We start from the raw sequence: 18,566 nt of genomic DNA, 5'->3' as shown, positions 1-18,566 counted from the left end.
CTAACACAGGGAAGCTGTAAGAACCTTCGCTAAAACATCCGGGCCAACGCTCCGCCCGTCCCAGACTCTTCTCCCTCCTGGCTCCCAAACTATGGAATGAACTCCCCATTGCAATTAGAACTGCAGACTCACTCCCAATCTTCAGTCGTAATCTGAAGACTCACCTCTTCAGATTCCACCTCAGCCCGTAGCACTTGCCCTAGCCTTGATGACCTTGCAAGATTATGCAACGGCTAAAATGTAACTTAGATAGCATGTTATGTAGATAGATGCCAGGTCATTGTTGACCTGGCATCCTATAGTGTGTACCCAGGTAGCCAGCCGACTCGGCCCGATTCCGGCTGAGTTATGGCAGTTCTGGCTGACTGTCGGCTTCGGTTTGCCATAAGTGAACCAGATCTGGGCCAGATCTGTTTGCCAGATTTGGCCCAGTTTTGGATGTGTGCAATCGGCCCGATTTTGGTCAACTTCTGGCAGATTGGCACATAAAAATAATAGATTTAAATAGACTTGATTTCCATTCTCTGTATTAACTAATTGATATTTCCTTCAATATGTGATATTTATTTTAAAATGGGACAACATAAAAATAAACTGTATATTAGTAAACTATTTATATTTTTGATGTGCAAAATAAAATATATTTTTCAAACATACTCTCAATTTATTATAATCAACATCATTATTGTTTATCATTTATTCATATTATTATATATTGTTCATACTACTTTTATCGTTATTATAATCATTATTGTTATGAGTATGATTGTGATAATCATCATTATCACACACACACACACACACACAGGCGGGATTTGTATCGTATCCATGCGTCATGACGTCAGAGCGTGTCAGCCCAGAGCGCGCATTCTGTGTTGGTTGGTTGCTGCTAAGAAGACGGACGGACATTCGCACGGTAATAATGACTATAATTCATATCACTCACACAACTTCTAAGAATTAAACTGAACTGTGGCCGCAGCGTCGGATATCTTATATGCATGCCCCAGTATTTACTGAAGTTTTTGCAAAGTATTTTAAGGTTCACTTGTTTGAAATTTACAGCTGCGTGGATGATGCTAACGCTAGCATTGGCTAGCATAGCTGGTCGCATAGGTAGCTCGAATCACAGAATTTCTGTCTGTAGCACGGCACGGTGCGTGTTGTGAATGAGAACTTGTGTATTACATTGGTTTAGTGGTGTAGACGTGAGTTGGCTCGTAACTTGTGTGTTGTGATAGTTTTGTTTGTTTAATAGTTTAGTTCGCTGTACAAAGTATTGTAAACGGGGCCTATTTGGTTATTTCCTGTCTAGTATCGGAAACGGAAATAGAATGTGTTCGTGCGTGTATGTGTATGTGAAAATGGGGCCGGATACAGTTCTTGATTACGCGGGCTTTAGACCGGATAGGACGCATTAAAAGTTGAATAGACACAAGGCTTTTCACCAACACAAACCACGTTGTTTGACGAGCTCGCAAATCGGCTCTTTTAGACCCATATATGTAAGTGTTTCTCCTCTTTATATTAATACACTCAGTGTTTATGGTTTAAACCTAATGGCATAATTTGGTGTTATAGCCTACAATGTCAAACTATCAGAGTGTGAGCTTGTAGATGGCTATTTCTTGCGTTTTTTGTTTTCTTTTAATAGCAGATTTACAGTGCTTTGTGAGGTTACTATTTGTCATGAAGTGTGTAGGACTTAAATTTAACTCCTGCTTTTGGTAGTGACAAACGATTGAATGTTGAACAGAGTTGCAACACCAACCATTGACAGCCCATACATCCAAACAGAAAAGTCCTATCTTATTGTATTAAACAACATTGTAGCTGTATGAAAGCTTAAATGGTCCTCTTTCTATCTGCAAAGTGTTTCGATTAAAAGAAAAAGAAAAAAATGAGCTACTTTCTATGAAATGCTGTGCATGTGATTTTGTTTGGAAGTGATTAGTTTGGAAGTGTCCTGTGTACCACCTGTTTCTAAATTGCATATAATGCTGGAGGTAGCAGGTTGCAGCAGCCAGGCTGATTGCTGATGTGTTCATTGTGAAGTCACCATAATATGGTGACTTCACAATGATGACTTCAGATGTTTACAGATGGTATACTTTGAATGTCATAGAATCAATTCTATTTTATTAATGGCAGATCTACAGTGTGCTAGTGAGTGTTGTGAGCTTGTAGATGCTTGCTAGGTATTTGGGGGGCGTGTTATAGAGACGTCATGTGAAGCACATGGTCCTCAGATAAAACCACTCCAGCTGGCAGTAAGGAAAAAATGCCTCTAAATGAGGTTTGACTTCTGTGATTTTGTGATATCACTAACACTAATTTAATTTGCCTGCTTCCAGCGCCACCCTACCAAGTGACTGTGGAAAACCTTGCCCGCTTACAGCGCCACCCTACCAAGTGACTGTGGAAAACCTTGTTAACCTGCTGAATCCAGGTTCGCAAGTTCATGCTCTTTTATTAACCACAGACCTTATTTTATGCATTTAAGCAAAAAGGCCATGTTAAATCCCATAGGCGACATTTTCAAATGCGAGCCAACATGGCAAAATTTACTTTACCCAATGATATGCAACAGTTCATTAATTCACTAAAATACATTTGCAAAATCATGTTAATTTGGTTTTCTGTCTGTTTAATCAATGTTAACCTAGCTTGTTCTAATCTCTCCCTCTTTCCAGGTCCACTTCTGGTGGGGACTGCACCTGATCCTGGGCCCATTTTGGCTGGTATGTATGTACACATTTAGATTTCAATGTACCCTTTGATCCTAGGTTTAGATTTTTCTTGCAGTGAAGTGAGAAGGGTCTATGGATTTTATCTGATTTGCACTGTTCATACTAGCGGTGACTGCATGGGGCAGCATCTGTGTGCCAATGGGCCGCGGTGCCGACAGTCTGCAGTGCCGATGGCTCGCTACCTTGGGCAGACTAACCCTTCATCCTAAACCTAACCTCCCAGGTGGCAGAGCCTCACCTCTAACCCCTACCCTCAGCCTAAACCTAACTTCACAGGCAGCGGTCTTGAGTGGATCCTAACCCTGCATCACAGGCTCTCTAAGCGGACCCCATCGGCATTGTGAACCGTCGGCACCGCAGGCTGTCGGTACAGCAGGTGGACCCCGACTGTACATGTCGCAGCCATCTTGTGCTAGTCTACAATTCACCCCAGTGGGACTGGTTTCACAAAGATTTTAAACTGGTCTGTATGAGGGGGTGTTTTCGAAGCATGGAAATGGTGATCACACTGGCCAGTTTGAATGCCTAAAAAAAAGCCATTGTTACCTACTTGTGGTGTATTTGAATGTTTTCATTGCAACGTATGTCAGTCCATTTTTCCATGTTTACAGTGTTTTCCCGGGAGTGGTGATCTGAGGGACTTCTGCAGATTTTCGGGGTCTTAAATTCGGGGTCTGTTCTGTACCTGTCGGCCATAATGACTGAGCGTTACTCGGAGTACAGTAAGTCATCAAATCGGAGAAAAAAGGCGAGATCTGCAGTCAATTCACGTCTACAACCACATTCTGCAAATATTCACACCTCTATAGATGAACCGGCTGAATGTGCTGATCCTGTGGAAAGTGGTCATCAACTTCCTAATTTAGTTGAACAAGGTGCTGAGTGTGGTGATCAAGTTGAAAATGGGGATCACAGTGGTCAGGATTCAGAGGAAGTGGATTTTATGGACACTGAATGCACAGCAGAGGTTTATCCTGAGACAGTGGGGGACTTTGAAAATGGGGTTGAGAGCGATGATGATGATGAAATTCAACAGCCGACTCTAGCTACTAGCTTGATGAACTGGGCCGTGGAATATAGTATCACTCTGGTTGCATTGACTGCCTTGTTGTCAGTGTTGAGGCATCACCACCCATCCCTTCCTAAGGATGCTAAAACACTCCTCCGTACCAGCAGGAATTATGTGATCAAACAAGTTGCGGGTGGTACCTACTTTTACTTTGGGATTGTAAATGCTCTGTCATGTTTCTTGAACAAGACTTGGTCGAAAATTCCAGATCGGCACACAATCAAACTACAACTAAATTTTGATGGGCTCCCTCTTTTTAAGAGTTCAAGTATCCAGTTATGGCCAATTTTGGGGTTAGTGCAGGGATTTGGTGTAAAAAAACCTTGCTTGATTGGCTTGTTTAGTGGAAGATCAAAACCACATCCTCTGAGAGAATACTTGAGAGATCTAGTGACAGAGATACAAATCGTAGCAGCCGGCTTTACATTTAAAGGAAAAACACTGTTCATAAAAATTGCATCAGTAATGTGTGATGCTCCTGCACGAGCATATATAAAAGCTATAAAATCTCATACTGGATATGCAGGCTGTGACAAGTGCACAATACATGGGCTTCATGCAGATGGCAGAATGACTTTTCCAGACACCAAAAGCTCTGCTAGAACAGATGAAAGTTTCAGACTTCAATTGGATGAGGAACATCACAGAGGCATCTCCCCACTTACAGAGACTGGCATCGGAATGGTTTCTATGTTTCCCCATGATTATATGCATCTTGTCTGCCTCGGAGTCACAAGAAAGCTCTTAGAGCTGTGGGCAGGCAGCAAGGGCCGTCTTAGTTACCGCTTGCCATCCGTGAAAGTAAATCTGTTGTCAGAAAGACTTTTGTCTTTCAAATGTCACATGCCCAATGAATTTGCTCGAAAGCCCAGATCTGTTGAAGAGAGACATAGATGGAAGGCAACTGAATACAGACAATTTCTATTGTATACTGGGCCAGTTGCACTACTTGATGTCGTTAGCACACCAGTCTACAACAATTTCATGTTGTTATATGTTGCCATATCACTATTGGCATGTCCAAAGCTGTGTGTGCTCTTCAGTGATTTTGCTCAAACTTTGCTTGTGTCTTTTGCAGAACACTTTGGACAGCTTTATGGCAGGGAAAATCTTGTGTACAATGTGCACGGCCTTACACATCTCAGCGATGATGTAAAAGAGCATGGAGAATGTTTGGACAACATATCCGGGTTTCCCTTTGAGAATTATCTTGGTCAAATAAAGAAAATGGTCCGCAGCCCCCAGTTCCCAGTTGCGCAAGTTGTGAGGCGAATGTCAGAGTCTGACAATGCAGTTTGTTATTCAGATAAAAATGAAAGCAAATTCAGAAAGCCACACAGTGAGGGTCCGCTGCCATCGCACATCACATGTGCAGCCATGCAGTACAAAGAGATTCGTCTTCCACAATTTTGTGTCAAGGTATTCACGGGTGATAACTGCATATGTTCTAACGGTACAGTTGGCATCGTCCGGAATATCTTTGTGGTTGATGAGGATCCATATTTGGTGTATAATGAGTTTACCCATTGTTCAAGCTTCTTTGACTACCCGATAAATTCATGCCAACTGGGAGTGTTCCTTCTTGCAGACCTGTCTCAGGAACTAAAATGCATTAGGATGGATGAGACTGTGACAAAGTATGTACTCCTTCCATTCAGAAACAAATTTGTGGGCATGCCATTTCTCCATTTGTCATAACATATTAATTTGAGCACGTCCTCAATCCTTTTGGGCCATATGAAATCTGAAAAATTTGTAAATATATTTCTGTCAAGTGCTAGCATAGTCTGGCTGCCAATGACTACAGCTGGTGAGACTAATTCACAGAGACACTGAGCCAACATGGTACAGCTGCCATGAACTAATGCAGATGCCTGGACGATGAATACACTGGATTATATGTAACACGTGTGGAGCTGTTAGAAAGCGAAGAGGCACCTAACCTTTTTCCTGGATATTGCTAGGTGGACAATGCTAGTTACTAGTTACAAGCCCACAGTGAACATTTAGACCTGGACTCTGATGGATTTTCCATAACAAGATATCAGACCTTATTATCATCACTGAAAATGGGAGTCGTGCATATCCTTTGAACTGCAGAATCAGAACCTGGACCAAGCTTGAAGTGTTCCAAGCCGAAAGCCACGCTACAGAACTGAGTGGAGCGAGTGTCCCATATCTCAGCTTGAACGCCCACGCCAAGCAGCGGGAGGTTAACAAGAAGACAAGTAACTGTGAGTTACCTGTCATGAAGAGTCAGGTGAAATGGCAGGACACATAGATAATGTTTCAAAAGGTTTAATCCGACACCAGCAGTATAAAACGGATGTTTCAGCCTTCTGCTTAAATGTTAAAGCCTTAAAACTGCAGTAGGCGATTTTTAGGATTTTATATGTGTTACAATAAGTGTTAAATGGCTCTATATTCTCGTAGAGACTCAAGGGTGTCTGCGTTGCATTCAGGGTGAAGAAAATATATAGTCCTTTATAGGTATCATGATCTGACCTTTAGTTTCCCAGAAAATGTCAATGTCAGGGCTGTGGAAATTTTGGCTGATACCGATAACCGATATTAACAATGCAGCACCAATGCTAAAATGACTGACATCGGCTAGGGGTGTCACGATTCTCCAAATTCAATTTGACTTTACATTTTAAGGTCACTGCGATTCTCGATTATCGATTATTTACTGTATATCTATTCGTGTTTGTTTGGAATATATATATAGAAGTGTTTGTTTGGATTTCGGCTTCATGTAAGTGGGGTGGAAAGGCAGAAATAACACTGGTCTGGGAGAATCGCGATCCTGTTTTTAAGTACAACGTTCGAAATCGAATGCTCCTTTCGAACGAATTTCGATTGAGAATCTAAATCGTGACACCCCCCAGCATGGGCTGATACAATATGGTTGTCGATATAGCCCTAGTTCCCAGTATATACAATAATACTGTCAAAATGTGTTTTCTGTAAACGTTAAATTTCTGTATTTTTTATCCCTTTCAATTTGAAGATAATATTCCACAATGTGGTACATTGTGGAATTCCTGGACGAGGGAGGGACGGAGGTTGTGCCAGCCTCATGGGTGCAAGATGGAAAAAGCTTTTGGCCTCCCTACGATTCCAGGGACAGATGCGACCGGGCCATAGTGAGAGAAGACCCTCCAGAGGAATCTTGGACAGCTTACAGGGTCAGGATCAGGGCGTCAAAAGGTATGCTTTAATTATAATTTCATGGTTGGCAACCACAAATCACATTCAATTTATGGGTAACCATAAACAGAGAAAAGTATTGATTTCAGCGTTTAGTAAATTAAATGTTAACTTTTATTTTCAGATACATATAACGAGGCACGGCTGCTGCTCCCAAGGGCCCTTCTTACTTCGGATCTCACTGACGATGAGCACGACGATCGCCCAGCCCATAAAAAAAGGAAGCGAAGGTAATCTAACTTTGTCAGAATCCATGTTTTGTTTGGATATTGTTTATTGCAAGCACAACCGAATGAGTGGGAGAAGTAGAACAGATCTTTTTTTCAGCAGGGAATACATTTGCAGGAACACCGCACTTTGAAAAAAGACAACTTCTGGAGAAATTCACACGGCGGAAGCCCCACCTCTCTAGCCACTCTCTGCCTTAGGTCGTGACCAGGCTTTTCTCTTTGCAGATGAGTAAGCCAGGCTACGTGAGGTTAAGTAGAGGATGGGTCAAATGCAGAGGATGATTTTCCCTGTGGGGATAAATAACGGATAACTTAACTTAGAATTTGTGCACTTCTGTGTATTGGATAAAACATTTCTGAAGTAGAGACTTGTCTTAGTACTGCTTGCTTGTATAGCTAGTAATGAAAACACTATTTTTGTTAATAGACCTAGAATCCTTGACTCGAGTAGTGAAGAAGAGCAACCCAGCAGTCATGAGCAACCCAGAGGGAGAGCTACCAGAGGTCAATCTCCTTTGGCACCTGCACCAGTCATTGCTGCTCCAGTCGCCATCAGACAAGCCATCCCTGCTCTGGCCACCACCCGTGTGTCTACTCCGGCTGCCACCGTGACCAGACCCTTCCATCAGTCTGACATTTCTCCAGGTTTCCGCAGACCTAACCCGGGGATGACTGTGCCTAGCCGTCCTAACCCGGGGATGACAACTCCTCGCCGTCCTAACCTGGGGATGACTACGCCTAGCCGTCCTAACTCTGCCATGCCAACCGCTACCCCGCCTGTGTGTGATCGTAAGTGTCTGACAAGCAATTATGACCATTATTTCTGTCTGTGACCAAATACCTCCAGCCTTAACTTTGTGTTTAGTGCTTTGTAGGCTTTTTTATTGTAGTGATGTCACTGTGTTTCCACATCTCAGATATTAACTTGATAAGTGTGTCGTGTTGTATTTTACAGCAGTTCTACGTGAGGTTTTAACGTCCCTTGAGATTATAAAGCAAAACCAGCAAATGATTTTGCTACATTTACAACGGTCTTCTAATCAGCCAACCGAGGTGCCAGAGGTTTTTGGCATTCCTTTGAAATCACTGGATGATCTGAAGAACCTTGAGGAGAGCATTGCTACACAGGAAAACAAAGAAAGACTGGTAGGCGAAATTGTCGCACAATGTCACTTCTTTTTTTTTTTACTATTTCACTAAAGATGTCATATGGATGCCTGTAAAAAGTATTGACCTCCCTTAGGGGTAGAGTTGCCGTCATCAGAACATGGAGGGTTCCCGAAAGGTTCCCGGTTCGACATTTGCAATAGTGACATTTGCGATGAACAATTTTGTCTTTCAGATCACGTTTTTGGGGCTGGCTGGCGGTTTGACCGTAAAGGAAACCGTGTGGAGAATACTGGCAAAACTATTGACCAATGACCTGGCCAAGACTATGAACTGGAGAGGGATCAATGGGAAGAGTGGCTTTGAGCCACTTGCCATCAAGGATGTTGTCCTGAGTAAGTTGTTTTAGTATATAATATAGTAATTAAAGTAGTTTATTAATTTTCTAAAGCATTTGCTTTCTTAATAATATAATAATAATAAACTATTTGTATAGCACCTTTCATGACATGAAAATGCAGCGCAAAGTGCTTTACAGAGCAGAAAAACATGAAAACAGTTTATTCCAAGCCGTCGGTACGTAGAAGCAGAATGCTGCTTCACCATATTTTTTATGTCATTGTAGGCACATTGAGCAGGTCAGTACTAGAAGACCTGAGGGTGCGGTTTGGAACAAATCTAGACACAGTCATAGAGATACGAAGGTGCTAGACCATTGACAGCTTTATAAACAAGTAAAATAATTTTAAAATCAATCCTAAAAACAACTCGGAGCCAGTGTAGTGAAGCTAAGACTGGAGTAATGTGTTCTCTCATCTTAGTTGTAGTTAAAAAGAGAAGACAAATGCGTGGATCAGTGTTTTTGCATCTTTCAGCGACAGATAGTCTCATTTGCGCAATATTTTTAAGGTGGAAGAAGGCAATCTTGGTGACATGATTAATGTGTGTATTAATATTCAATTCAGAATCAATTATCACCCCAAGGTTCTTGACTGAGGTGTTACTTTCTTCAGCCAGGTTACCGAGTCTACTTATTATTGATTCTCTCTGCTCTCTAGAACCGATTATGAGAACCTCTGTCTTATTCTCATTTAGTTTGAGAAAGTTCTCACTCATCCAGCATGGGAGTTACGGTGCCAACAGGAAACGTATCTGATGCAGTGCATCATGGAAGCGTCAGATGTTTTGATCTGCGCCGGTCACAAATTGACTTCATCCCTGGCTGCACACAAACGCTCGCAGCGATAAGATTAGGATTTTCTTGAGAATTGCCATAACCTGCCTGTTCTTTTGTGTGTGTGTTCTTTAAGGAGCTGTGCGCCGCAATACAAGCACCGCAAATGCACCTGATGGCCAAATCGAGATGTATGTCAAAAGGTGGCTGCAGCTTGCACCAGACCGAAACGGTGGAAGGAGTCGCCGGGCCGAGAGACAAGCCGAGAGACAAGCCGAGAGACAAGCCGAGTGACGCTAATTAAGTAAGTCGTGTTCCACAGACATGCAAAAGTGTCACTTTTCAGCTACAGTCACCTTTTTGAACTCAAATAGGGCAATTGTGTGACACCTGACCCGAAAGAAAACAACATGTTGTCACCTTTTTCACCTCGGGCTGTTTGCATGCCTGTGTATACCACCTGTATACCACCCATAGACCACCTATAGACCACCTGTATACCACCCGTATACCACCTATAGTCCACCTGTATACCACCTATATACCACCCGTATACCACCCATAGACCACCTATAGACCACCTGTATACCACCTATAGACCACCCGTATACCACCCGTATACCACCTAGAGACCACCTGTAGACCACCTAGAGACCACCTAGAGTCCACCTAGAGTCCACCTAGAGTCCACCTATAGACCACCTGTATACCACCCGTATACCACCTGTATACCACCTAGAGACCACCCATAGACCACCTAGAGACCACCTGTATACCACCCATAGACCACCCGTATACCACCCATAGACCACCCGTATACCACCCATAGACCACCTAGAGACCACCTGTATACCACCCATAGACCACCCGTATACCACCCATAGACCACCCGTATACCACCCATAGACCACCTAGAGACCACCTGTATACCACCTGTATACCACCTATAGACCACCTGTATACCACCTGTATACCACCTATAGACCACCTCGAGACCACCTAGAGACCACCTATAGTCCACCCGTATACCACCTATAGTCCACCCGTATACCACCTATAGTCCACCTGTATACCACCTATAGTCCACCCGTATACCACCTAGAGACCACCTATAGTCCACCCGTATACCACCTAGAGACCACCTGTATACCACCTAGAGACCACCTATAGTCCACCTGTAGACCACCTGTATACCACCCATAGACCACCTAGAGACCACCTAGAGACCACCTAGAGACCACCTATAGTCCACCTATAGACCACCTGTATACCACCCGTATACCACCCGTATACCACCTAGAGACCACCTAGAGTCCACCTAGAGTCCACCTGTATACCACCTGTATACCACCTAGAGACCACCCATAGACCACCTAGAGACCACCTGTATACCACCCATAGACCACCCGTATACCACCCATAGACCACCTAGAGACCACCTGTATACCACCTGTATACCACCTGTATACCACCTAGAGACCACCTGTATACCACCTAGAGACCACCTGTATACCACCTGTATACCACCTATAGACCACCTGTATACCACCTATAGACCACCTCGAGACCACCTATAGTCCACCCGTATACCACCTATAGTCCACCCGTATACCACCTATAGTCCACCTGTATACCACCTATAGACCACCCGTATACCACCCATAGACCACCTAGAGACCACCTATAGTCCACCCGTATACCACCTAGAGACCACCTGTATACCACCTAGAGACCACCTATAGTCCACCTGTAGACCACCTGTATACCACCCATAGACCACCTAGAGACCACCTAGAGACCACCTAGAGACCACCTAGAGACCACCTATAGACCACCCGTATACCACCCGTATACCACCTAGAGACCACCTGTAGACCACCTAGAGACCACCTAGAGTCCACCTAGAGTCCACCTAGAGTCCACCTGTATACCACCTAGAGACCACCTGTATACCACCCATAGACCACCCGTATACCACCCATAGACCACCTAGAGACCACCTGTATACCACCTGTATACCACCTAGAGACCACCTGTATACCACCTAGAGACCACCTGTATACCACCTATAGACCACCTGTATACCACCTATAGACCACCTATAGTCCACCTGTATACCACCTATAGACCACCCGTATACCACCCATAGACCACCTCGAGACCACCTAGAGACCACCTATAGTCCACCCGTATACCACCTAGAGACCACCTATAGTCCACCCGTATACCACCTAGAGACCACCTGTATACCACCTAGAGTCCACCTAGAGACCACCTAGAGTCCACCTGTATACCACCTGTATACCACCTAGAGACCACCCATAGACCACCTAGAGACCACCCGTAGACCACCCGTAGACCACCCGTAGACCACCCGTAGACCACCCATAGACCACCCATAGACCACCCATAGACCACCCAGAGACCACCCAGAGACCACCCAGAGACCACCCATAGACCACCCGTATACCACCCATAGACCACCTAGAGACCACCTAGAGACCACCTGTATACCACCCATACACCACCCGTAGACCACCCGTAGACCACCTATAGTCCACCTGTAGACCACCTGTATACCACCTGTATACCACCTATAGACCACCCGTATACCACCTAGAGACCACCTAGAGACCACCTAGAGACCACCTGTAGACCACCTATAGACCACCTGTATACCACCTAGAGACCACCTATAGTCCACCTGTATACCACCCGTATACCACCTGTATGCCACCCGTATACCACCCATAGACCACCTGTATACCACCTAGAGACCACCTATAGTCCACCTGTATACCACCTGTATACCACCCGTATACCACCCATAGACCACCTATAGTCCACCTGTATACAGACATGCAAAAGTGTCACTTTTCAGCTACAGTCACCTTTTTGAACTCAAATAGGGCAATTGTGTGACACCTGACCCGAAAGAAAACAACATGTTGTCACCTTTTTCACCTCGGGCTGTTTGCATGCCTGGTTCCAAAAGTGCTTGTCTGAAGTGCCCGTCTGTCTATGTGGCGGTCTGTCAATCTGACTATGTATCTGTCGGACCGTCTAAAGCTGATACACTAAAAGATAATTCCCCTGATTTTAGCTGGGATATCCAGTTGGACAGAGTCTGTCCTAGTCTACACTAGTCCACAGTAGTTGTGGGCAGTTGGGCACGATATTGGTTTATTCATGACGATACGATTCAATCATTTAAAATCGATATAGTAACTTTTTAGCAAATCTGTGAGTCTGTGTGTATAGACCAAATTCAAATAACTGACGAGTTGTACCTGTCTTATTTCACAGGACACTATTGGAGGGGGCTTCGTGCCACACAGGCATTCGTTGGTGAAACAGCTGCAACAGCAAGGAGGAGCATGGAGGATATTGGAGCCCTCAACTGAACTTTTTTTTATTTCTGAAGCTGTCTTCATTTGACATTTGAGACAATATGACCTTTATTTGTCTAAGCTTAAATCCGGGGTTTAAAGTGATGTTTGATGCGGTACAGCTCCCAGACCTTCCCCGCTCTCCCCCACCCTCCCGGATCTTGCACTGTGACTGACGAGAAAGAAAAAGCCAGACGAGGAGGCTGTGTTGAAGGACTTGCAAAGTCGACTGTGGTACAATTCACTTTGTAATTGTTCGCTTTAAAGGGCAAGACCACTTTGGTAGAGGTTTGGGTTGTGTAGTTACCTTGCCATGATGTAACTCCAAAGGTGGGTAAGAAATAACAAATAATTGCTCCATTGATTAGAAATTGATAATTCAAAATATGCTCCTCATTGACTTACATTGTACGGTAAAACAGCTCTCAAAGTCACTCTTTTAGCACGTAAACGAACGCAAACTAAGTTGATTCAGACAATGTAGAACATCACCAAACCCAGTACTGTTTTCTTTTTTTTATAAAAATGTCAACTTCCTGTTGATTTTGCCATTTTTAATAAGTAGAAAACCTGGACTGGATCCGCGGATCCGGATCCAGATCTTCAAATAGTAAAATCAACAGGAAGTTGACTGGGTTTGGTGATGCTCTATATTGTCTGAATCAATATGTTTCGGTTCATTTATGTGCTAAAAGAGTGACTTTGAGAGCTGTTTTACCGTACAATGTAAGTCAATGAGGAGCATATTTTTGAATTACCAATTTCTAATCAATGGAGCAATTATTTTTGATTTCTTGCCCACCTTTGGAGTTACATCATGGCAAGGTAACTACACAACCCAAACCTCTACCAAAGTGGTCTTACCCTTTAAGTGTTTCATGCACATTCATTCATGTTTTCTGGGCGGGTGGAACTGAGTTTCTGGTTCTTGTTAAATGTTACACATTTGTTTGGTTATGTGACATGTGTTTTGGCAGGCATTAATACCAAGTATTAATAATGTTACAGTATCTGTATAGTAACAGCATGAATGTCAATGCTGTGAAAGCCTCGTTTTGGCAGGCGTCATTTGAAAAGTTTATTTGTAATAAACTGATACTAAATGTTATAGTTGAGTGTCACTTGTTTTATTGATGTTTGAGTTTACTTCAATATTTGCCTATGGCAGAGCTTGGAACAAGCTTATCCATAGGCAGATATTGGAGTAGCTCTGGCTTACATATGGGCTAGTTATGGCAAAAATTGCACGGCCCAGTTCTGGCAATATTATTGGGGTGATTCCGGCCCAATGCTGGCAATGCTGGTTCAGTTTCGGCAGCCGGACTCGGCCCAGTGTACTCGGGCCGATTCTGGGGAGTCATTCCAAACAGGTCTGGCCCAAGTCCGGCAACCGGACCCGGGCCGAGTGATTTCTTCCGGCCTGCCGGAACTGGGCCGGAATTGGGCCAAACAATTTTGGCTACCTGGGTATAGTTTCAATGTAGGCTGATGATAGGTTCCTGGTTTACGTATGTATTAGTTATTACTAGATTACTATTTCTATGCATTTGATGTATTATTGATGTATTATCTTGTGTCCTTGCTTACTGTAAATCGCTCTCGATTAAGAGCGTCTGCTAAATGCCTAAACCTCAATGGAAATAAGATCTCAAGCTTTGTGTTATTTTGACAGATATATAAAAATGATGAGGATGTTAATCAATGTCATAGCTTTTTAATGCAGTAACTATATTTTATATTTATTTTTCTACAGAACTGTGATGCTGGGGAAGGAACATCATCGGGAACTGCACAGAACCAGGAAATACACCAGGCAGCTCATAGGGAACATCTTCGGTAGCCCAGCCTTCAACTTCAGGGTTCGCCCACGCTGTCAGACAGAAGAAGGATGCTGGTTTAAACGGGTAACAATATTGACACCTATATGTGCGTTAACCGTTCAAATCAACTGCCGAGCCAATCGAATGATGCTATGGAAAAATGCCACGTTCTGATGTGTTATTATATAGTTTAGGAGGAAATGCTATATCTTGTGTAATTCAACACAAAATATGGAAGTGTATGCCTGATTAACATGAAACATTTGCATCATTAGGTGTACATTCCGTACAGATTTAGGTCCCAAAATCTGAGGTTTCCCTTAACCACAATGTTATCTGGAAGAAAGCTTTTACACAATTATATGGACTGTCAATACTAATGGTGAAAAAAAGGCATTTGTGTGTTGAAATTGTCATTTTCAACTACCAAAAAAGTACAATATTTGTCATTGTAATGTAGCCATAAAAAAAAGTATATTATCTCTATAATTTTTATCCCTCGATTTTGCAACCCTTTTTTCACCCGGTGCCAATTTGCTAAGTGATCCTGGGCACTACACTCCCCCCACCAGCCTAGGGAGGCCAGGGCCGAGCTCATGCCTCCTTCAATGCATGAGAGCCAACTGACCTTCTTGTCACCTGACAGGGGGGAGTTTCCCTGGTTGGACGTAGCGCGTGGAAGGAACACGTTATTCCAACCAGTTCCCTTCCCCTCCATCAGGCGCCCCGGCTGACCAGGGGGAGGCAGTACAGTGACCAGGATTACTACATGTTTTTGTGAGGGACCCGCCGCAGGGCTTGAGTCTACAGAGGTGCAAGTGACTGGAGACAGTCTCCAGCCATGTCTCCAGTCGGTCTCCAGGCGTCGGGGGGGCCCCCTTGTCTCCAGTCGCCCCCCTCATAGACCTCCATTCACTCTCCAGTCTCCAGAGGCCCCCACCTTCCTGAAAATCTCTCTCGTTTGCGTGTCCCCGCCCCCTTCACTGCTCTCTGAGTTTCTCAACGGCAGCCATCTTTGTTTGCATTTAGATGGACAGGAACACTCTATGCTTTTTAATTCATTATAGACCCCCACAACCAAACAATGATGGTCCCTTGGTGCTGGTTGGGACCCAATAACATTTCGATTTTATGTTTTATATGTTTTTGATGACGTTAAGGCCTGGATTTGGACTTCTCTCTCCCAGCCTGTAGCAGTAAGAGTTGCCAGACTCTGCGAGAGAATCGAGCAACCTGGTCTATGAAAACAAAGCCCAAAAGAAGCGACTATATGGGCCACAGGAGCCCCCACGGATGGTCTCTTTGTGCTGGTTGGAACCCAATGACGTATATATTTGATGTTTTATATGCTTTTGATGACATCCAGGCGTGGATTTTTACATCTATGTCACAGACTCCTGTCACAGCCAGCGTTGCCAGGTTCTGTGAGAGAAACGAGTGACTGGGTGTGAGCCCTTTTAAACCTACTGTATACATAGTCAATTTGAAAATAGCAGATCTACAAGCTCACAACGTGTCACATCGTGACGGATTGTGAGCTTGTAGATCTGCTATTTTCAAATAAATCTTGGGGGACATAATAAAGCAGACCTGGCTGCAAACATTGGTGAGAGCATATGTCAGACAGCAGCAGCATCAGAAGACAGGTAAGGTGCCTTGTAAACAGATGTTTAAGGGCTCTAATTGTGCTAATGGAACATAATCATTGATCATTATACCCCTTAGTCCCTAAGGAAGACCCGATTTTATATTGAATATGATTTTAAATGTGGGCTGAGAGCTGCTTAAAGCTAACAAACAGTCCATGCTAGACACATATCATTATTCATAGAACATCACTGATCAACATTAAAGCCTCGATTTTATATTTCATATTATTTAAAATATTTTTAGCTTTGTTTATTATATAGCAGTTTGAGGGAAAGAGCTCTAGCTCCGTTTTTGTACTGTTATTTAACATGACAGTTTAATGTTTTGTGGTCATGGGTCAAGGTGTGTTGGTCAAGACATGTTTACCTCCATCTGGGGTGTGTGGGTTTTGTAAACTGCTCAGTGTAACATGCATGATATTATACAACCCACATGCTAAATGAGGAGAAATCAAATTAGTGATTGACTGTTTCAGACAATGTAATGTATTGTAGATGTTGATTCTAATCACTGTATCTGATCTGTTTATTTATGTCAATTTTTTTCTGGGGACCCCAGTACAGTTCATCAGTAGGCCTACAGTTATTTTAATAATATGATAGGGCAGTGGTTCTCAAAGAGAGGGTGTACAAATGGAATCAAATGGACCCATGAGGGTCCATATGGTTCCATTTATACACTCTTAAGAGTTAGGATTGTATAGTATAGATTGCGGTCCCAGAGGTAGAAAATGTTCAAATAGGGGTCTCTGTGATAGCGCATACTATGCGTTCATATTATTTGAGATATTTAATTATGTGTAGGCCTTTATGTATAGTCTACAATAATGATTGTGGATGTTGTGTGTTCATTATGCTCCCCACTAGTGTAATAGAGTTGAGGCTTTGGACAGAGAGAGACTCAAAGCTGTTTATGTGAATAAAATGTTCATCCAATATGTGTGTGCTATTACAGTAGTTCTCAAACGTTTTCATGTGAAGGACCCCCAAATGAATATGCATTTGACTATAGGGTTTATTGATGATTTTGATGTTATATTAACACATTTTCCTGGAGACCCCCTGGAACCCCCTTAAGTTAAGGGGGTTGACTGAGTTAAGGGCCTTAACTCATTCACTGCCAGAACTTTTTTTTTTTGCGTTTGCCCACTGCCAGAGATTTTTCATTGAAAAAAAAAAGTACTCAGGAGCCGAGATACAAAATGTTTAAGTTTTAAGTTAACAAGGAAGTGGATGGGAGTCTAGACCTTCAAAAAATCATATCTCCTTGGTCTTTGGGTTAAAAAATAAATACAAAAATAAATAAAAAAGATATATATATATATTTTTTTTGTTATTAAAAGTCGTTTTAGTCGTTCTTGGCAGACAGGGCTTAAAGGACAACTTTGTTTTTTTTACAACCACGGTTTATATTTTAGCTTGTAATTAAAGTAAAAAAAAGATGAGTGTTTTTTTCTTTTCATTTACTGCTTTCTATAGTTTTAGCAATTTTCGCGATATTTTTTACAGTGGGCGGGGGCATTCTGTCCGGTGGCTAAATATGCCTTTTTTACACAATAAAAAAGGTCCTGTGGTCTTGGATGGCCAGATGTGAGTTATTGGAGGCTAGAAGAGCTACTGTAAATAATAATAAAGAAAACACCGGGTTATTGTGTAAAAAAATACATATTTAGCCACCGGACAGAATGCCCCCGCCCACTGTAAAAAAGATCGCGACAATTGCTAAAACTATAGAAAGCAGTAAAAAAAAAAGTTTAACACTCATCTTTTATTTACTTTAATTACAAGCTAAAACATAAACCTTGGTTGTAAAAAAACAAAGTTGTCCTTTAAAGGACAGAAGTCGTTTTAGTCGTTCCAGGCAGGGAATGAGTTAAGAACCCCTGGGGGTCCCCTGACCACAGGTCTTTTTAATATTTTCTGTATCACATGCAAGTAGGGACATGGTGGTGTCACAAAGCAAACAAGCACTGGTAGTTAGTACTTCTAGCTTATGTTGGTTTCAGGGTGCAAGTCCCTGCAGTGCTGTACCCTGCTGACTGTCTCACCTTTGTCCTGTATGTTTACATGAAATGTTATCACTCAATTAGTTGTCACGCTGTCCAGTTAACACATTTGGTTCCATTTGTACACTCTCAGAGTTAGGATTTTATAGTATAGATTGTGGT

The 18,566-nt window shown here is 42.9% G+C and overlaps 1 protein-coding gene across 1 annotated transcript; it reads left to right on the top strand.

Moving 5' to 3' along the window:
* The first annotated feature begins 878 nt into the window (after positions 1-878).
* On the top strand, positions 879-13,294 carry LOC308075299 (uncharacterized protein). Its single transcript, XM_080415079.1, has 12 exons — positions 879-916; positions 2,355-2,449; positions 2,694-2,745; positions 3,362-3,472; positions 5,920-6,053; positions 6,830-7,029; positions 7,154-7,259; positions 7,687-8,048; positions 8,215-8,405; positions 8,602-8,761; positions 9,677-9,844; positions 12,847-13,294. Exons 6-11 carry the CDS (start codon positions 6,843-6,845, stop codon positions 9,832-9,834), a joined length of 1,164 nt encoding a protein of 387 aa, XP_080271205.1. The 5' UTR covers positions 879-916; positions 2,355-2,449; positions 2,694-2,745; positions 3,362-3,472; positions 5,920-6,053; positions 6,830-6,842; the 3' UTR covers positions 9,835-9,844; positions 12,847-13,294.
* Positions 13,295-18,566: the final 5,272 nt, after the last annotated feature.

This window comes from Gymnoscopelus braueri (assembly GCF_963280865.1).
Source record: "Gymnoscopelus braueri genome assembly, chromosome: 19".
Classification (NCBI taxonomy): domain Eukaryota; kingdom Metazoa; phylum Chordata; class Actinopteri; order Myctophiformes; family Myctophidae; genus Gymnoscopelus; species Gymnoscopelus braueri.
The sequence above is the reverse complement of the archived record's forward strand: the minus strand, read 5'-3'. Positions and strand labels throughout refer to the sequence as shown.